General features: G+C 37.9%; 3 protein-coding genes across 9 annotated transcripts in view; 2 read left to right on the top strand and 1 right to left on the bottom strand.

Moving 5' to 3' along the window:
* Positions 1 to 1,640: 1,640 nt before the first annotated feature.
* Positions 1,641 to 6,595, top strand: LOC116848500 (tyramine beta-hydroxylase). The gene is made up of 10 exons (XM_032824654.1): positions 1,641 to 2,069; positions 2,961 to 3,114; positions 3,191 to 3,337; positions 3,536 to 3,783; positions 4,215 to 4,368; positions 4,560 to 4,823; positions 5,191 to 5,421; positions 5,513 to 5,641; positions 5,759 to 5,933; positions 6,157 to 6,595. The coding sequence occupies exons 1-10, from the start codon at positions 1,936 to 1,938 to the stop codon at positions 6,300 to 6,302; spliced, it is 1,782 nt and encodes a 593-aa protein (XP_032680545.1). The 5' UTR covers positions 1,641 to 1,935; the 3' UTR covers positions 6,303 to 6,595.
* A 133-nt stretch (positions 6,596 to 6,728) lies between these two features.
* On the bottom strand, positions 6,729 to 19,819 carry LOC116848498 (active breakpoint cluster region-related protein). 2 transcript variants are annotated; one of them, XM_032824646.1, is made up of 14 exons: positions 19,677 to 19,819; positions 17,235 to 17,807; positions 15,243 to 15,723; positions 14,833 to 15,073; positions 14,458 to 14,737; positions 14,172 to 14,351; positions 13,768 to 13,983; positions 13,209 to 13,328; positions 12,822 to 13,066; positions 12,391 to 12,655; positions 11,879 to 12,161; positions 11,389 to 11,659; positions 11,116 to 11,287; positions 6,729 to 10,951 (listed from the first exon to the last, which is right to left on the bottom strand). In XM_032824646.1, exons 2-14 carry the CDS (start codon positions 17,346 to 17,348, stop codon positions 10,535 to 10,537), a joined length of 3,285 nt encoding a protein of 1,094 aa, XP_032680537.1. In that variant the 5' UTR covers positions 17,349 to 17,807; positions 19,677 to 19,819; the 3' UTR covers positions 6,729 to 10,534. The 2 variants fall into 2 exon arrangements, with proteins under 2 accessions (XP_032680537.1, XP_032680536.1); XM_032824645.1 differs by lacking the exon at positions 19,677 to 19,819 and adding an exon at positions 18,238 to 18,422.
* LOC116848496 (E3 ubiquitin-protein ligase Ubr3) overlaps positions 19,807 to 21,129 on the top strand; it is a 32,814-nt gene continuing 31,491 nt past the window's right edge. For 3 of the 6 annotated variants that reach the window (XM_032824644.1, XM_032824639.1, XM_032824640.1), the window contains exon 1: positions 19,941 to 20,317. The gene's annotated coding sequence lies outside the window, so the exon portion shown is untranslated. Of the gene's footprint in view, positions 20,318 to 21,129 lie in introns of all 6 variants that reach the window. The other 3 variants (XM_032824642.1, XM_032824641.1, XM_032824643.1) reach the window with 3 other exon arrangements.

Here is a 21,129-nt window from a genome sequence, read left to right as displayed (position 1 = left end):
AGAGGAACAGCTGCCACCGCGCGGTGATGAAGGATCTCTCCCAATTACAGTCAATCGCGGCTTGTAAAATTTCCGCTCGCGGCCAAGTGACGTCGTGAGATGCACTGAGGCAGAGAAGTTTGCTTCTACAAGATTGCATGTCCAAGTTCCAGAAAACAATGCATTTCCCTTTTCTTGTTCGTGTTTTCTTTTCTACTTCTGTAGCTTGAGCTGTCTAAAAAACTTGCGTTTGACTCATGAATCGTGTGTCATAATTCGCTCTTGTCGATAATTGACCACAGATAATCCGTAAGATGGGAGTGTCTGCCTGGTCGTTGCAGGCAAACCTGGAAGAAATTGAACTGGTTACCTTTACATGAGCAGGAAATGATTGTGAATGAAGGATTAGAGTCAGCAACGACTCCTGTGGTTCGAATAGCTCTTCTTAAGATTTTTGGTCCTTTGGGCCAGTCTCTGAGTCGGATAGACTATATTCTATTTTGTCCGTCCTATTTTATCCCATTCTTTATGTCTTTATTTATTCGCGGGATCATGCTGTCGTTATGCGAGAGATTTGCGCATGTACAATTTATTTAAGAGCTATCGCGCGGAATCGTGCATAAGGCCGCGACAAGCATTCGAAAAATTCGCCAGAGAAAGCGCTCAAGTCGCACGAATTGTTTCCCGCGTTAATAGCGTGCGATAAAGCCCGCAATAAGTCCCGCGGAATTTCTTGATTGTGGTTCGGTCACGCGCCACAGATGGAATGCAATATGCGCCTCTTGTCCTCTCCCTCCCCCTCTTCCCTCCTGCGAGGTACTCGATTATTAAGATGTTCCTCGTTCCTCTTCATCCAAGATGTCCCGAGGAAGAAAGCGAGAGAGAGGAAGATTCCCTCGACGTTGATTCTGATCACGGGTTCTTCGATCGATCTGCAATGTTTAATTCTCTTCTTTATCAGCTTCACTTATCGTCCGTTATCGGAAATTATCGCCTCCCTCTTCTTGATCAACATGAAATGAGATTACGTCGACCCAATTCAATTACTTCGCGAAATCTAGACGTCTCTCCAAATTATTTGCACTTGATACCTTGAAATATTGTATGCGTCATATAAAATGTAGATATTTATCTGGTACACAGTAATTTAACGACAGTTCATTACAATTCATTATTCTTTTATTCTCCATTATTCACTGAAATGTTTCTGCAAGATTAAGCGAATGGATAAATATTTATCTACGTTCAGAAAAGTGTAAAAATTGAGTTCACATAATTCTTCTGTTTTATATGACATCGACTTAGTAACGATATTACGTTTGATTACATACCCGAATTGTATTTCCAGTTTTTCAGAACTTTTCTCTTGTTATTCCGCATGTAATGTTCAATAGTCTCATGGACGTCAAGGAATCTATATAATATACATGTTAGTGTTTGCGAGTGAAAAACGAAAATGATCTGCGTGATCAATAAAATAGAGTTAACATGCCAACTCGAAAATGATCGTTATCCTTCGAATAATAGTGTAAGGATAGTTAACGAAGCTTCTTAGCAAAGGATCATCGATTCGCGATCCACTTTTCCCGAGTTTGCGCATCTCGCTCGACGATTCGCAAACGCAGAATCCAACGGGAAGGTTCGCACCCCTCGAGAGGATCTTCAGTGCTGATCCATCCTTCGCACCCTGCGCCGGACGCCGCGATACGCAACCCTTAGAAATCTCCTTGCACGATTTAAGATTAAAATTCAACTTCAACGGAATCCATTGGAAATCAAATTGAAATTCTAATTAATATTAAAATCCCAAGCAAATCTAAGTTTGAATTAAAATCCGAATTAACGAAAAGGAAAAGGAAATATAGTTCGTCAAGTCTAACCGTCCGATCACAATTACTTCGCAAGAATACCTTGAACGAGGAAGATTTCTAACAAGGAGTGACGTTAATTATCGTTATGTTTCTTCCGTTGCTGTTAATTGCTCTCGCGAGCATTCACTCGAGTCACTCTCGCTCTTACTTCGCGAGAAATACACCTGTGGATGTAACGCATACATTACCTCTCAGCTCGACAGTGAATTTCAAGTGGAGGTTCGATTATTCTTATTTTTTATCTTGTTGAAAACATTGTTTCCGCTTTTTGGAATTGGCGGACGTAACAATTCCAACAGTTACTTCCGAAACTACACAGAAAAAATTAGTATCCACTTAAAACTAATATAATCAGATTAACAATCATTATTTCATACACAAGCAATGATATATAATTTTGTTAGAAGAATTTTAGTCTTTTGAATTTTCACTGTTATAATTTTATTTAAATATTTTAATAGCTTTATAAAAAGTAAAATATGATTATTTTGATGATAATGATATCTTCTTTCAATGTTTAAAAACATCATATTCTTAATGCAACGTTTTGTGCTTTCCATTAATAAAAATTATTTTTGAATAATAAAAACAGATTTTTTTATTGAAAATCATATAAAATATATTTAATATATTAATTTATCTTTCTTTAATGCTATGTAATCTCACTTAAAGAGATTAACATGTCAGAAATAAAAATATTTTTTAAACAAGATTATCTTTTTTTCTGTGTATGTACACTGAGAGAAAAATTATCTTAAAATCAACAAATATTTCCTTGGTGAGTGCCATTAACATATTTACTTAAATCTACATTCTCTTTACTTAAATCAAATATTGTTTACTTGATTTAAATAAACAATATTTGATTTAAGTAAAGAGAATGAAGATTTAAGTAAATATGTTAATGGCACCCACCAAGGAAATATTTGTTGATTTTAAGATAATTTTTCTCTCAGTGTAATACAAACGTTCTAAAGCTATCTCAGAGACGTCCAAAAAATATCTTGATTCTTTAGATCTTTTATATACATTTACATTTTAAAAAATGTCTCGCTGGTTTTTGAATACTTACACGCTTTATAAAATTTTTATTTTAATCGGTGCTCTCAGAGTTGACCGAATAAACCTGCGGATAATAGCGGGGGTTCAATTCTTCGGCGACAATAGCAGCTGGTTTGCGATCGGATTTTCCGACTATGGAAAACTGAACCCGGCCGATTACTGTATTATGTGGCACGACTGGCATCGAGAGACGCATTTCCAGGTAAAGTATCCGTTGATATGAAGTTCTCATCTTTGCGCGAACTTACAAACTATTCTTGATCCGGATTCTTGGGCAGGATACATGGGCGGACAACGATGGAAAGATACAAGTGGACTCGCAGCAAGACTGTGAAAATTTCACATGGAAGAGACATGACAATGTCACGTACTTCACATTCTCACGCAAATTAGACACCTGCGACGAATATGATTACATCATCGAGGTGGGTTGAATTACAGTTTTCGTGGATCGAGGAATTCGCGCGATAACGCACAAGCCGTGCGATTTTTTCGTGTTCGCTCTGAAAAAATTCAAAAATTCATTAAACCGCGTTACACATATCCGACAAATATCCGTTATTACTCTGACAAATTTTCAAACCTATTGAACTGCATCATTCTGATAAATCCTCCGATTTCAGAGGGGTACTACGCATGTTACGTGGCTCAAAGGTCGCGGACCGCTCGTCTCCTTGGCTGGTCTCAAAGTCTCGAATGCAGAAGCCTCGGGAATGTCTCGCGTGGAATTGTACAGAATGCCTCATAAGAAGCCCGTGTTTCCGACGGACGCCTGGGAGCTCGAATTGCTCACTCATCAAGTTCAAGTGCCGAACAAGGAAACCACCTATTGGTGTCGAGTGCAAAAACTGCCTGAAGTATTGAAGCGAAAGTGCGTACACGCGCTAATTGAATACGCTTGTTTAAGCAAATTTACAAGACACGCTTGTGTCGTGTACTCTCAACAACGAATTATCTGCTTCAAATAATGCAACTTATGAGTTCCATTATTTGAAGCCGACCAATCGAAAGATACCGCAAACTAGCTTTGATGATCTCCATATTTCTTTTGAACCACTGATCCTATTAGTAAAGCAGAGAAACAACGCGGTTTGAAAAAAAAATTAAAAATATAAAAATAAATATTTTATCGTTATAAGTTTTCATAGAGAGAGATCTTCTTTAATTAATAACTCAAAATTTTTCGTGGCTGTTTTCAAGATATTAGAGCAACTTTTTATTTAATTTGATTTAATCTACACGTAGACGAGAGTTTTCTATGTTATCGTCAGACATCCTGTATACATCCTTTTGTCACAACAGGCATCACATTCTGCAATTCGGCCCGGTTATCCAAGCTGGTAACGAGCATCTCGTACATCACATGGAGATTTTCCATTGTGCTGGACCCATAAATTTGGACATGCCTAAGTACGATGGGCCCTGCGATGGAGCTGACAGACCGGCAAAGACGCAGGTAATTGTTTTCTCCTGGAATTAAACAAATTCATTAGAATCTAAGTGACTTGTGATTTCTGAACATTTAACGTTCTATTTATTTTACTGAATTATATACTTCGTGAAGTTTTGACAAAACAGTAGCTTTATTCGAAAAATAACACTCCACGTCTTCACGTGCCTGATAACATTCTCTTGTTATCTGCGTAGATCTGCAAGAAGGTGCTAGCTGCGTGGGCGATGGGCGCCGACGCTTTCGTGTATCCTGAAGAAGCCGGTCTGGCGATCGGTGGAGCCGATTTCAATCCATACGTTATGCTGGAGGTGCATTACAACAATCCCGACTTGCATCAAGGCGTTGTCGATTCCTCTGGCGTGCGATTCATCATCACCGAGACTCTGCGGAAGTACGACGCGGGCGTAATCGAATTAGGGCTTGAGTACATCGATAAGATGGCCATACCGCCACGTCAGGTGAGAAAGAATCGTAGAGATTTTCGCTGCAAAACTTGTGATTGATGATATCAGAAGCGAGAAAATGTATGCTAAAAATTCTTCCAAAATACATTGAAATAAAAAGATGTATCTACAAAATAACATTTGCAATCGATTAAGCAAATTTATAACATATTTTTTAACATATACTTTCTCACTTCTACATCATAATAAATCAAGATGATCACGGCGAGGGACCAAAAAGCTTTATTAAATTTCTGGCAGCATTCTTCTAGAGGAAAAAATTCTCAAACTATTTCAAACCCGTGCTCGCAGAAAGACGTAGAATCAGACACAGACGCAAAACGAGTCGTTTTTCTCATTGTCCATTTCTTTCTTTCTTCAGGAGGCCTTCACGCTGTCCGGTCACTGCATCGCGGAATGCACAGGAATCGGCCTGCCCCAGGAAGGGATTCATATCTTTGGCTCGCAGCTGCACACGCATCTGACAGGCATCAAAGTCGTCACTCGGCATGTGCGAGACGGCAAAGAGTTACCGCTATTGAACTATGATAATCATTACTCCACTCATTTCCAGGAGATCAGACTTCTGCCGAAAGCAGTCATTGTTCTGCCCGTGAGAGAATTCGCGACACAGCGTTGTGCCGCTTTCAATACGACTCGTGTCATATTGTACGGGCGAATACCTTAATTGAAATATATCGTAGGGGGATTCCTTGATAACCACCTGCACCTACAACACCATGGACAGAGATAACGTGACTCTCGGCGGTTTCGCGATATCCGACGAGATGTGCGTCAATTACATTCACTACTACCCCAACACGCGACTCGAGGTAAAGTAATTTCATGATTAAGTAAGAGATAATGAAGGAAGTTCATTCGCTCGTGAATTGACGTTGATAAAAGAAATAGACTCGTGCAACTGATACACTTTGACTTGGACTATTCAGGTTTGCAAAAGCGCCATAAGCGACGACGCATTAAGAACGTACTTCCGCTACATGCGAGAATGGGAAGGTCAAAAGACCAACGGGAAGAAGGGCGTCTCGTCGAACTACCAAAGCATCGAATGGAGCAAAGTCCGCGTGCAGACTCTTCACGATCTCTACGAGGCTGCGCCTCTAGGTTTGCGCTCATTCGATCTTTTACGGCGTGTTTTATCTCGAATTTTGTCCTTTCGATTCTTATTCCTCTCATCGATTATAAAGCCAATTTCTGAAAAAAAAAAACAAGGACATTTTACACATAATTAATTCTTCATAACACGCTTATTTACTTGCGCATAATCATCGTCATGAAGTACTCTTTACTAAAATCTCCGCAAATTAACGTTTGATTGGTTTATCAGGGATGCAGTGTAACAGTTCGGATGGCTCTCGGTTACCAGGTTTATGGGACAATATCGCCGCAACACCTGTAAGATTGCCTCTGCCGCCGCCAATCAGAGACTGCTTGGAACGTCCAAATGAGCTCAATATCCTGGAACAAATATAAATATTGATTACAAAAAATTTCGCTATTTATCAAATTACTCAATTGTGCAAGTATTTTTCGTGAATGGTCGTAGTTCTGTCTAGTCTGGAAGCATATCGATTTTAACATTTAGACTTCCCTGAGATTTGTGTCTAACGTTAATTCCTAAACAATGTATCCTACAATGTATGTAAACATACATTTCCACAATACATCTGCGAAAAGATAAAATTATATATTGTCTGTAATTAAGACTGCAGAGGTACACTATATTGTCGGCAATATATTGTAAAAATTGCAAAGAGTTACCTCTTGCGTAACTTGAATCCCATTTGCATGAGAATCGGACTCAGCAACTTTCCGATTGACTGCAAAGCTTGGATTGGAAATCGCTAGTCAAGGTGAAGTATCTACTAATAACAGAAAATCTAGTAAAAGCGACCGATATAAAAGTTTATAAACTTTCGGTATATATTTATGCACTTTAAGTGTTTTTGTGGTTTTCTTCTTTTGGCAGTACATCGTCTCGCTGCGGACAAGCTAGCTCGATCGAACTTCATAACAAATAGTTTACTAGGTGACGATAATTGTGTCTCGTGTATAGAATAGTATAATAGTAGTAATAATAATATTAATAATAATAATAACACAAATAATATAATCGAAGAAAAACTCGAGTCTTTACACCTATCGTATGAATGTACAAAAAGGGGACGACGCTCCTTAAAATGCTAAAGACGATATCAAAATTAAACGTATATATGCAATATTTTTTTTTTTACGGTATAATACATACACGGGGAGGGAGAGTTATGCACGCACACACAGAAACAAGCACACGCACGCACGCACAGTTGCCTCCACACGCACGAGATATACATATAGTTGCCTTCGCTCGAGCATTAAACAATTTAATACTTATTCGGTTTTTTATTTATATCGAACACTCTCGTCAGACTTGGTTTGTTTTCCTTTTCTTCTTATTTTCAGTGACGTAACTGCAATTGAGTGTGACAGTAAATGATTCCCTCTTTCTCTCTCTACTATAAAGGAAATTAAAAAGATGAAAGTTTAATACATGAAACAAATACGTTTTTTCTTTAATCGAATAAATATTAGTCTACACAAGTTAAAAGGAGCTTTAATCTTTTTCAGCCTTGTAATCGAGAATATTTCTATTACTTTAAAGGTCAGAAACATGTAGCTGAGTCACTGATTCCTGTTTTTTCTTTCTTTTAGCGTGCAATTATTGCAATCTCGCAGACGACTGGCATAATGCGCGGGACTTTATATGTCGAGTGTTAGATTTGTACTGCCGAACTCGCGCGTTTGTGTTTTCTCTTTCTCTCTCTCTCACTCTCTTTCTCATTATCAATTACATTAAACTTCTCTGGCGTATATAGGGTGTTCCAAAAATCATAGTACAGTCGGATTATCGACTTTCAAAATCAACATATAGAAAAGAAAAATATTTCTAATTTATTCATTCGAGAATTGAGCTTCTTAAAAACAAGATCTCGTACAAGAACACATTATATTTTTGCAAAATATTGCATTTTCATTGGTCAAATCGATTTGATTTTTTGGAACACCTGGCACACGCGAGAAAGGACCTTTCTCTTTGGCTCTTGTCTCATTAAGCTGTATTTAGACAACAATGAAAACAATTGCACGATAAGCCTGCACGTTTGTCGAAGTCTCCGTCGAATAATATCGATGCTGACAACGAAATAAAAAGAAATTTATAAAAATGTATTAAAGTAAAGTTGAAAAACATCTCTTGGTGTGTAAAAAAAAATTTTTTTTAATTCAAAATGAACAGAGAACTTCTAACTTAGACAGAGGATGTTTGACAAATTTAAGATGTTCAGTATACGCCTTCAGACATACGTACATTTGGTTTGAATACGCTTTTCGTTCGATGCAATTTGGAACGCAACCGATTGCACACGAGAGAACTTGTTTTTGAATAATTCCTAGAAATTAAGTCGAAACACTATTATCTACTGCGTTCCAAACTGCATCTAAAAAATATGTTCGAACCGCTTTAAAACCGAGTATATATATGAAAAATGTAAATTTGTAATAGCTGACTAATGAATGCCTGAGCAATTCACGACAACTAGAGACACCCTTCTGATATTTATACTATCTGGAAAGTAGTTGCGTTCTCAATACGATCAGTCTAATCACAGCTTAATTATCAAGCAGTCTGCTTGGCAATCTTAATCTCTCTCTTTTTCGCAATCATATGTCTTTTTATGCCAAAATTCTGATGCCACTTTCCGAGACGGTTATTCTTTCTCCTGTTCTATTCACGAAGATTCGAACTCGTCCTTTCTCTTTCTGGGAGATTCGATTCTTCGCGGAGAATTTCGTGAGCTGGTAAATTGGAATGGACGATATAATTACGTTACATATATAACGTAGGTTTTCCATTTTGCACACTACAACACGGAACGCAGTTCCCGCGAATAACGCGAATCTTCGGGAACGACGAACCACTCTCATTCGCACTCTCTCACTCTTTCATACTATCTTTCCTTTCCCTGGATGCTTTGGCGCTTGCGAGATGAACGCTGTTTGTGAGTACACGAGAATACAGGATTCACACGATTACTATATATTCAGGGCGGCGATAGATTAGCGAGCGTTGCCTCCTGCAACACGGATATACAAAAGGGATCGTATAAAAAGATTTAGATTCTCTGCTAGGAACACGCCACGTGAAAAAGTACTTATTTCCTAGAGCACAGATCGCAACCGGACTTTATTCTCGAATGACACGAAAATCCAAGAGACGTTTAAAAGATGAGTTTAGAAAATGTCTTTGCATGTTCCACGTATAATGCGTAATGGACGTTAGTTTATAACGCATAATCAACGTTTCTGAAAATTGATGATTCTGAGAATGTCTAAAAAAATTCAGATGTCCCAAAGTGTCTTAAAAGTTTAACGCATCTAACAGAAGTCTGAAAAGTTTCTCGAAGATAAGGCATCTAGAAGAATATCCTAAGTACTTCAAGAGTTCTGAATATTCTATAACGTCTCCAAAGTTTAAAAGAATTTAATGCTTGTAATAAGTTGTTAATAAGTTTGTTAATGTCTTCTCTTAGATCCTCATATCACTCGGGTTGCACGCTTCCACACAATGCATAAAAATTTCAGGCTTTCAAAATTTCAATTTAAATTTTTTACAAAACTTTTCGTTCTCCTTTCATTTGTCAGAGACTTAGACTTTAATAGGACTTTTCGTTTTCTCTTCGATTTTTCAGAATACTCTCTTAATATACAAGTACTTAACAAAATATTACTGCAATAGTCAAGAATTAACGTAATATTTATATCAATTTGCTTCCTCGTACCAATTCTCTTTGGCCAATGTTCCGCCTGAAACTTTCGCACCACCTAGACTGCTTCATCCTTGTTTCAAAAGTTCCATTTCTCGGGAAAGGTAGTCGAAAAATTTAATCACGCGCGAACAAGAGACCACACGTCCCTCGCTCTCGCTGATAATAATACGCGGAGTAGAAAATATATTATGAACCTCAAAAGTAAAAAGATATATGTATATGTATACTATATATTATTATGACGCTTGTACGTTCTCTAAGAGCAGCTCTGCTACGTTACTTTGCACGCGTACGAATACAGAGGGAGTTCCGTCCTCGTATGTGGAGGGAGTTCCATCGAAGCCAGCAGCAGCCTACCGCTTTAATACATTTCGCATTATTGGCTCTCCGTACTTCTATCTGGAAGTCGCGCGAAGAGGAATACGTCGCGCGAAACTAACGTTCCTACAGGTGAGGAGGAGACCGGTGATGCGATCGTCAGTAGTGAAGGAAAGGCTATCCGAAGGACAAAGATTGGCGATATTGATCTCATCGATCACAGTCGGTTATGCTGCTATATCTTTAAAGAGAAATGCTAATTTTCAATTAAAATAAAACATTCACATTAATCCTCATTTAAAAAGAAAAAAACGCGAAATCTGCAACCAAAATCATCACACAGATTTTTCAATTGCAATCTTATTTGATTTGATATAAAAATATCGCGTTCAAGAAATTCGATACATGTACAGATCGCTCATAAAATTCAATCTAACCGATTTCGATGAGATCCTGAAGATCGTTCTTCAGACAGCCTTGAGTGATCTCGTTTGCGACGTTCGGAAAAAAGATTGCCGCGTTTCTCGCTAATGAACTCGAGCCGAATCGAACGACGCGAGATAAAGGAGGAGACTCTGTCGACTAGAGCGATTGATTGTTCTGTTGCATATGCAGCTGCAGGAAGCAGTAAAGAATGCCAGCTTGCGCCATCACGTCAACGGTGCCGGCAGCGAGGGGATCGCGGCTCTTTGCGTCGCTGCGCGAATTGGTACCAGGTCGCAGCAACGTCGGTCCAAACACCGTCGCCAGATTGTGCAAGGACATTTTGTTCTGTGCCTCATGTTTGTTGACACGCACCAAATGCGCCAGTAAAAAGTCTATTACTGCCTTGTTGATGGCCGGCAGACCCTCGTAGACTCGACGTAACGCGGCACCCCGCGACAAATCACCTGTCTGAAAAGCTTCCAAGAATGCCGGGTAGAGCGCATCGGTGAACAGTGCCTCCGGCATCTCGCGCAGGTATAGCTTTAGCACGCCCGTAACCGAGTGCACATCCACCTATTTGTACATAAAAAAATATAGAGAAAGCTAAAAGGGAGTAACACGAAGCGAAGTGATTCTCACCGCGTGTTTCTCGTCCCGTGAAAATTATTAGTCTAGCGAGTGATACGAAATTAAACAGAAAAAGAAAAGAAATCAACGTGTAAACAAAATAAACATACCTCTTTGAGTAGTTGTTCCGCTTCGTATGAGTTGCTCTCGAACGACTTGCGTAACCTCGCCAGATCGGAAGCGGAACCGGAGACGCGATACAAGCCCACTTCACCGACGCCCCGTCTCTCCACTTCTCGTACGCATGCCGTTATTATAAAAGGCACCTCGCGTTTCTCTCGCCTACAAATAAAGAGGTACAATAACTCTGTCGATTTAATAATTAAGGTATATAAAAGGAAAGAAAAAATAGCTTAAAATATAGTTCATGAAATGTTGCATACTTGCTGACTTGTTGAATCTTGGCGCCAAACAAACCCTGCGGTTTAGCTGACGGCACTCGCCTCAGGGTGACTTCACTAGGAACAAACCGCAATCCCACGTCTAACGTTGCAGGACCCAAATTGAGTGACCTCTCCACCTGATCGGACTGCAACCAGGATCTACTCAGTCGCTGAATGCACTTCCCTCGCAGCACTGAACGCGTCCCGCATTCTTCGTACAATAAAATTCTAACATTCTGGCTTCCCTCTAACTCTACCACGAAAGTCTCGCCTACAATTAAAAAAAGGATTAGTTATTATTAAATTATATATAAAGAATTTTAATTGAACAAAAATCTCTCCAAAGACTTCTTACTTCTTAAAACATCAGATTAATTATTAAAAGAGAAAGAGTTTAAGGATATATTATTTACTATTAAAGAAAGAATAGATAATTTTAATCTTTAAGTTAAAAAGTCTACAATCATGGCCTAAAAAATTGTTTACTCACCCCAAATCGGAGCTTGACCTCTTGCAACGCGACTCCGTGCTCTCTTGAAGTAGTGTCCATAGCTGTCGACCTCCACAATAATGTAGAGATCACCTACTCTATCTAAGCCCGGTGGAGTTAAACTAAGCAATGTGAGATGAAGATCACCTAGCAACAAGCTCTCATCGCGTCCCGACCTCAACAAGTAGCTGCCCATGTCAGTCTGCAGATACGTTCGACAAGCTGTGACCCAAGCCTGCAACTCGTACATTGACAGAGGCAATTGTCCCGGAGGTTGTCCGCCCTGTAAAAGTAGACCAGTAACTGTTACACGCGTTCTCTTTAATATTAATTAATTGATATGTATATATAATATACAAAAATCAATTTTGTATAATATAATATACAAAAATCAATTTTGTATATTATATAATTTTGTATATTATATATTTAGTATTTGTATAATATATAATATACAAAAAGTATATATAATATCACAAAAATATATTAATTTCTACAAACACTGAACTGACCTGTTGCAATGCCTCCACCGCCTCTACCCATTGGGAACGTTCAAATTCACTGGACAGGAAGAAAGTGTACGAGTTTTGCACTCGGTTCTGTTGACTCTTATGCGCGACACGCAGAACCAGGTTTGGTGAAGCCAACACTAGCTGGGCCTCAAGTTCGGCGAGTTTTTTGCGATTTTTTTCCGAGCCCCTGCCACCCAGTCTGATACGCTTCTCGTCGTTCCGCTCCTCCCATAATATCTGGTCGCGCACCGTACACGCTTGCGACCTTGGGAGGACGTAATATTTCGTTCAAGTGAATCATTGTTACTTCTAATCGATGAAAATTTCACTTATCGCTGATCATGGTTGTCTTTGAAATAGTTTTGTGATATAAATGATATCTGAGTGAAATCCACGTAGCAATAAACTTTTGCACAATTCTGCAAGCTCACCTTAAAGCTACCACATTAGCGGGACTGGCCTCGCGCGGCTCTATACCGTCCTCTGTAACGGCGGCCTCCGCCACCGGCACATACCACTTCAGTTCGAACGTGAATTTGTCCCTGCCGGATGCTTTGTACTTGGCGCACGCGATCACGTCGTTGAAGAGGAATAGATGTCGCAGTTTTCTATGACCGTCAGACAGCTCCACTACGAACGAATTCTTCACCAATCTCCGTTGAGCTCTGTCGTGACTCTACACAAAGAGAAACATCGTCGAGTATACATTAAGTCCACTGTACACATGATACACGCACGTTCAATCACTTGCATACATTACGCATGTCCATTACAGGACATGTCTATTAAAGGAATGTGAATCATGTTGCACGTCTTACCGGAAACATGGACTTCGTTTGAATGATATTGAACTCATCAAGAAAGTTTCTGGTCATAGCCAGAGCTTCTGATAAAGGCGCGTGATCCGCATGGTTGACTGGCGTATGCTTGAGGAGATCCTGTAGAAGTCGTGGAAAGAAACGAGTCATCGATACGAAATTCCAGATAAGATAAATGAGAGATAGCGGCAAATCTAACATCATGAGACTTGTAGTAAGCTGTCTTATTGCGGTTTTATCAATTGTATTAATGTAGACAATCTCAGAAGCGATTTTACGTATATGCATTATATGAATGAAGCAAATCCCTACACAAAGTGTCTCAGAGTGTTATCAGTTGTAATATTTCAAGTTTTGGAAAATTAGAATGTTTCTTTCTTTTTCTCTTGTTTTGTAAAAAGCATCAATCATTAATCGCACTTTAATTTCTAATATTTTATCCTAAGATATTCGCTGTTTAAAGATGCAAATACTATTAAAAAGCCAAAATAACTATATACAACTTTAAAAACTTAAAGCTACTTTAAAGCTGCACATTAAATGAATGTAATATATTTACGTGTAAAACTAAAGCATTCTTCTGCACTCGTGCAACTGGCTTGTGCAATAAGTCCTCTAGTGATAAACCCGGACCCTTCGGGAAACCTCTGAGTCTTATGTCTCTAGTGATTTCTCCAAACTGTGTAGAATGGGCGGAACATCGTCGCACAGTATCAGTCGCACGAGCATAATTATGCAAAAACGCACCGTATAATCCTATATTACTGGCCATAATCTAAAATCAACATAATATATCATGTGAGATGTATTTTATTATATATACGCTTTTGATTTGACAAAGAGACAAGACTTGTGCAAATTGAAAAATACTTCTTGTATTTTTTATGAAATTATGAAGTTTTATTTGAAATATAATATTCGCTCATTAACGTAGTATAATTTCTACGAGTAACGCACACCAACCTTAAATTGTTCTCCTATAGTAGTCTTGCTGTCCCATTTCTCCGTTTTTTTCCGAAGACCGTCCAGAAACGTCTGATGCAGACCATGCAGTTCTGGAATCTTGTAGAACATCGTCCCAAATTCATCCTCTGAGATGACCGGTTGAGATGTTGTCAAAGTTGCTCTAATAGCTTTCATATACTGCAAAAAAGAAGACAATAAATTAGTATTAATACGGTGTAACATGTGTCTATCTATACATTATTAATCGCTTATTTGAAACTTTTAGAGAAGAGTGACGACGTACTTGTAACATCACAGTCAAACATTCCACGTATACAGCCTCGCTCTCCACCACCGAGTTCACGATGCACTTGACCATCGACGTCCTGTCGTCCTCGCGTTCCTTACTCTTCTCCTGCCTACGCGGCGTCGTAGGAGTCGGTGATTCTAGACTGCCCTCGCTCAAGCTTAGAGGCTCGGCGTCGCTGCTGCCGGTCTCGTTGTCGGTACTCAGAGCTCGCAGCAAGATCGGGGGCGCCGGGCTGGCACCCTCCTCATCCTCGCTGTCCATCGCTGCCCTGTGTCTGACAATAACACACGTTGCGTGCAGTATTAATCATACTTCGATCGCATGCTATGACTGAGAGATAGAGTGTGAAAGACGACGACGACAACTTACTGTATGAAATAATCGATGTTGACATAATTACTCTGATTGCCTGGCGAGTCCGGCAGCGAAGGCGGTCTTCGAGGAGCCGCCACTTTGCCACCGTCGTTGTTACTATTGACAGCTGGCACGCGCGCGTCGATGTATACATATTCGCCGGTCTGATCCAGGGCTACTGAATCGTAGTAAGGCTCCTCTTCCGACGCTTCCGCGTCACCGTCCTCACCATCCTCGTTGATCGCCTTTTCCAAGTCTACATAACGTTACGGATAATATTTTAATATCAAAACTCTAGAAACAAATCGACTTATTAACTCTCAGCGGATGTCGTGGTCTTTTAAATAAAAAGATTAACGAACCAAAATTTTTCGCGTCTTCGTAGAGAGCTTTCATAAACGAATGCGACTCGAGAAGCATGGTACCTTTCTCATCTTCCTCTTTGAGAGATTCTTCATTCTTTTCTTTCTTTGAGCTGCCAGTGACCTCGATCACAGTGACGTAATTGCTCGGCACATCTGGATCGCTGTTTCTTCTAAGTTCAGGCACTTTCTCGGGACTCCTCGGTATCTCGCTCTTCGGCCTCCTGCTGGCCGTGCCGAGAGTAGAGCTCAATTCGGATACACACTTGTCCTGGAACTTACTGATATCCTCCCGTTCTGTGAGAGCAGGAAGGGCGGACGGTTCGACGTTCTGTGAGCTCGGCGAATTTGACGAATCTGCCGAGGCATTCTTTTCTAACGCTTGACAATCCTGTTGGGATTCCGCCACTTGCTTGTTCTCAGATATGCTTGTCGCATTAGTACTGTTGGCCAGCTGTTTGTGTCGCTCAACATCGGCCAGCAGTCTCTCCAGATATTCAACATAAAACTCTTCCTTCTCGAGTTCCTCTCTCAATGCCGTGACCTGTGACAAATATATATTATTATTATTTGCTATTAATGATATTTTGGGTGAATTAAATCGCCCTTAAAAAATTTTGGAGTGTTTGAAAGATAAATCATCTTGTTTCACTAAAATCGTGAAACAGTGAATATAACTTACTTTTTACAATTTAATAAAAGATGATCACAGAATTTATGTAATTTATTATATAATTGTTGTTTAATTATTAATAACATTAATATATTAATAATATTAATATATAAAAATATATTAATATAAAAATTGCTTAATATTAATAATTTAACATAAAAAAGCTAATACTAATGTGATATCTATTTATCCTCTATTTTTTGCACACACATATATGTTTATTTGCAAAAAAAATAGAAGATAAATATATAACAAATTATATTTATATTTGTATACCATATATTTTTTCATAAAATTATACATATAGAAATCAATTAAGACAAAACTGCATGTACTTTTCACACGATCTAATCAGTTTCCTTCGGGTGCTGTGATAATATGGCGATAACTCTCCAATGATTCATGAGCAGTACTTTCAAAACAGGAAACTGGTGTTTGCACCTTTTTTTTATCCATTAATTATTTATCTATTTTTCAAAATTATCGAGAGCTGAAAATAACAGTACTTGTTCTTGAAATATTACAGATGCTCTGTCACCAACAGGTTTCAGGCTATTAATTTGATGATGAGTCATCAGACTACTCCATGGTGTTAATTGAATTACACATCAGCAAGTTTTCATTACGAGTGATGAAATTGAATTTTCTTCACTCGAGTCTCATTTCTTGCATCAATATTCTGCTCATGTTTCTTTATAAAACTATTATTTTCAACATACACAAATTCATACCACTCAGATGTGACTAATACTTGGTAAACATTGCAACACTTTGCACACTGCACACACACAACTCATTAGTTATGCAAGCCACATCTCTATCTTACGCATCCTTGATTGTACAATCTGCAGTAATCATGCATTATTGCACCCAAAAGTTTGCTTGTATTTCTTTGTAAAACCTCAGTGTCGAAAGATTCAAGGAAAATAAAGGTTGCTGGCCTATCTGATGAGTCATCAAGACACTCTCTATGATATTAATTGAATTAAATAAAACCCCCTATTAAATGCACATTTGCAATTACACACACACACGCATACATACACACGCACATGTCGAACGTGCGCGTGCGCGCATGCACACACACAAAACACAATTACTCAACATTAATATCCGCCTAATAAATATTTGATGAGCACCATGACACTTCCTACACAATCACAACCTACATGTTATGCAAGTAATATCCTCTAATATACATCCTCATGCTCGTATTTCATAATCATCCACCAAACTTATTCCTCACAAACAGTCCTCACGGAAACCCGATCGAAAAACCCTCAAACAGGAAACACTTTAGTTGGCCTAATTGTTGGATCAGCCAACTTTCGCCCGTCTTCCACGAAAAACACCCAGAGGAATATTCTCGCGCTCGCGCTCACCTTCTGTTTGTGCTTGACCAAATTTGCCCGGACGTCCTCCTCCCAAGCAGCCGGCAAGGCGCTGTCCGGGAAACGTTGCACCCAGACACGCTGGAAGTCCCCGAAGACGCTCATGCCGCTGACCAGCGCTCCTCGTCGGCGGCGACACTTCGGGACTCCAGCAGCGCACGAACAGCCTCAGGATGTCGTCGTGTGCATTGCACGACGACGATGACGATGAGGAGAACGACGACGACAACGACGTCGGGTCCGTCTGTTCGTCTATCTGTCTATCTATTTATCTCGGTCCGCCCTACTCGCTTGACTGTAGCTGCACCTCGTGCACGAAGCTCCTGACGTTTCCCGGCGTTTGCTGTCGCGTCGAGCCGGTGTCGAGGCAACGGCGTTCACCAGCTAGACAGCCCAGCGTCGTCATACGGCCGCTGTCATCTTGTAGTCGACATCTCCTGCGTAGGTCACGTTCCAATCGCCCCGTCGCCCGCGCCACCTCCACTAGCCGACACCTCCACCGCCGTGACCCTCCCCTAGCGCGCTGACGCTGCCGTCGCTATGCCACCTTCGACGTAACTCTCGCTTCGATGAGTAAACGAGAAAAGAGAAAACTGTATCAATTATGCATGCCAAGATTATCCCTCAGAATATTTTTTAACATATTTCTCGACACCGGCGCTCTTTAGACACGGCGCTTGATAAGGTAGATATGAAGAAATAAAAAATATTACGTCATCAGTAAACATTCAGAGAACTCTGTACGTAGAATACACAAGCACAAATTTTTTATAGCGACGAAAGATTAACGTCAATTAAACCTAATGCCAATTAAGTCTTTAGTTTGACGAGTTTCATAGTAGATTATGTGATTGTTCTTATTACTTTTGCTAATTTTAATGGAGCTAATAGTGAGCTATAACTTCTATAATATTAGCAATGAAATGGTTCAAGAAGTATTTCAGATCGCGAAGTCTGATTTCTACGCATATTTTGGAATATAAAGTTTACTTACCTCTTACAATGTTACTTGAATATACATAGAATTCTGTTAAGTGTCAAAATATTTTAGAAAATTTACCGAGTTATATTGTGTAAACGAATAAAAATCATACACAAGATTTTATAGACTGTATATCGTTTGGAAGCGTGAATCTTACTGTTTAATTATCTTCCAGATTTCGGTAGGATTGCTGCTCAAGTTTTAAAATTCACTTAAATAACGGGTCTAATAATTTAATGGGTCAAAGCTGGTTACGTGATATACAAATAGAATCCGAAGTCTTCGCTACGAGTCGCTAGTTACCGAAGGATTGAAATCGTGGTATGACTCAGTACAAATCAGACATTTTCGTAAGTAGTATAACTCAACGGATGGACAGACGCATTTTTCCTTATATTAAAATTTAATAAAATTCAACCGACTGTAATTTCCATGTAATAGTTCAAGAAGTATTCTAAAACTTATAGTCTTTACTTTTCATATATTTTTTAACGAACATTATACATCAATTATTTATTCGCGCTCTATAAACTATCAAATTTAAAAGGGCAAATTTTATTTTAACATTAAGTTATTCCGTGAAAAGAAATCGCACCGCAATCTGTGTACACGCAAATTAAAAAACAAGATTTACGTTTTGAAATGTAAAGATCACTTCCCAGACGGCACAAATGTCAAAAATCGAGTCATAACACATCTTTAAGGCAACTTTAAGACATCTTTAAGACAATACTTTATAAATTTGTCTTAAAGACAACTTAAAGACGTCTTCCCTTATAGAAATATCATACTAAGAATCATTGATAATTACTTATTTTCAGTATTAAAAATACTGGATAATAAGTAATTATCAATGATTCTTAGTATGATATTTCTATAAGGGTTAAAGACGTCTTATGTCTCACTTTTAGACATTGTTCTATCTAGGTTGTGTGTGATCTTTTTTGTTCACGCGGTACAACTCGACAAACTTCCTCAAATATTTTAACATTTGTTGGAACTCAATTTACACTCAAGTAATATTATAAAAAATAGATAAATTTTATATTCGACAGTATATAAAAGATTAGAGATTTCACGTTCTAAAGTGCTTCTTGAATTATCATAATTTTATTATTATTATTTCCACAAAAGTTACAACTTGTTGAATTTTATTTATTCTTCGTAATCGAAAAAAATGGTCATTTAGTTTTTGCCTGAATGTATAATAAACAATCTATAAGATTTGCAATACACGTTTTTTTTTATATATGTTTAAAATAGCTAAAAGTTATAAGAGCAATCGCATGATTTTCATTTATTATGGAACTCATCAAGTTGAAGAGCGTTAATTTATTTGGCGTTGATCTTTCGCCGTCAACTATACTCGAGAAAATTTGTTCTAACCTCGCATGTCTCACACAATCCCGCACGACACAAGTCAGAATATTTCTTTTATTTATTTAGAATACCTTTTATTTATTTTCAAGTAACAGGACTCAATGACGACTCGGACGACTTCAAGTCTACGGGGCGAGACGAAGCTTGTCGCTGCTGATATGGGGTCGCTGGCCGAAAGCATTCACCTGGTTCACAAGCCGGTCTTCTTGCTCTGAAGCTTCGTCAAAAATTTTTAACTCGAAGAATCGGCTGGAATTTTAAAGTTAAAATTTAAGAGCTTGCCTCTCCGTCGTAGTGTTTAGATTTTTGGAGCTCTGCAATTCAAGCTCCTTAAACAAGGACAACTGTACAGGTTGGTGTGTGTTTTGTACAAAAACAAGCTGATAGTAACAAGTTCTAAAGTGTTTATGTACTTATTTTTTTTGTAATGTTATGCAAAAAGTGCACTGTAATGAGATGCGAAAGTGATCTAAAACTATACATAATCTCACCAGAGGCATGTGATACAATTTTAAGGCAAACCAGTGGTCTATTAATAAGCAAGTTTGTAGTACTTGTGCAACATATTCAAGAATTTTATAAACGTGTATTTTGTGTTTTGAATCAATAATTGTGGATGGTTCCAGAACATTTGTGTACAAATACAAGTAACAAACAATGAGCTACAACAGCACAGAGTCCTATATTGGAAATAATTACACATATGAAATAGGTATGGTTATGTTAAATAACAGAATTTTTTCCTATAAGTTAAACAACAAGGAGTTGGAAATTTAAAATTTTTATGTATAATGTTATATCATTATTATAAAAAAGTGTCTTTAAATTTATATATAGAAATAAAGACAAAAAAGCTATATAAAGGAAAATCCTTATCTATTATAGTTGCAAAATGATTATTTGCAACATCTTATAAACAAATTATATTCATTAATATATAATATACAAATTCTGCAAAATATTACAAAATTTTATCATAAAATTGCTATAAATAATATGGGAATTTTTTGTCTATGATACTATAACGCTATATTGCTATAACGCTATAGAAGAAAAATGAAAATATAATTATTTTATTAACAGTCGAATATCATATATATATATATATATATATATATATTAAAAAATATAAAATTAAGACGCTATATAACAAAATGTCTAAGTTCATTATAAATGTCTAAGTTCAACATAGTTATTATATATATTATTTATTTAATAAGATATTATATTTAAAATATGAATAAAATTTTCTATGATTGAAAAAATTGACTTGCCGATGCAGGAAAATTAGTAACTTTTATACTTTAATATTATAAAATCAAAATACTGTAAACAATATCATGTAGTTTCCAAAGTAAAACCATATTTATTTAGTACTTATGCTAAATATACACATATATATATGTGCAAATTTTTTGCATTAATAAATGCAAAAAATGCAACTGCATTGTCTAATGTATTGTTATATGTTTCCTATTGTAGACGTTGTGTAATAGTGTTTATAATTGTTTTATTTTATTGAAT

Source organism: Odontomachus brunneus, unplaced genomic scaffold, assembly GCF_010583005.1.
Source record: "Odontomachus brunneus isolate Ranch 3 - 2012 unplaced genomic scaffold, Obru_v1 Obru_scaffold_096, whole genome shotgun sequence".
Lineage (NCBI taxonomy): Eukaryota > Metazoa > Arthropoda > Insecta > Hymenoptera > Formicidae > Odontomachus > Odontomachus brunneus.
This window is presented reverse-complemented; position numbering and strand designations above follow the sequence as displayed.

Excerpts from the sequence above, each read along its gene's own strand:
- LOC116848500 (XM_032824654.1), top strand. The coding sequence starts at position 1,936 with ATGTTTCTTCCGTTGCTGTTAATTGCTCTCGCGAGCATTCACTCGAGT. Across the intron at positions 4,824-5,190 it reads TGGCCATACCGCCACGTCAG|GAGGCCTTCACGCTGTCCGG; the intron begins GTGAGAAAGAAT and ends TTCTTTCTTCAG. Across the intron at positions 5,642-5,758 it reads ACCCCAACACGCGACTCGAG|GTTTGCAAAAGCGCCATAAG; the intron begins GTAAAGTAATTT and ends TGGACTATTCAG.
- LOC116848498 (XM_032824646.1), bottom strand. The coding sequence starts at position 17,348 with ATGAGCGTCTTCGGGGACTTCCAGCGTGTCTGGGTGCAACGTTTCCCG. Across the intron at positions 14,352-14,457 it reads GTTTGACTGTGATGTTACAA|TATATGAAAGCTATTAGAGC; the intron begins GTACGTCGTCAC and ends TCTTTTTTGCAG. Across the intron at positions 13,329-13,767 it reads AGAATGCTTTAGTTTTACAC|GATCTCCTCAAGCATACGCC; the intron begins GTAAATATATTA and ends CGACTTCTACAG.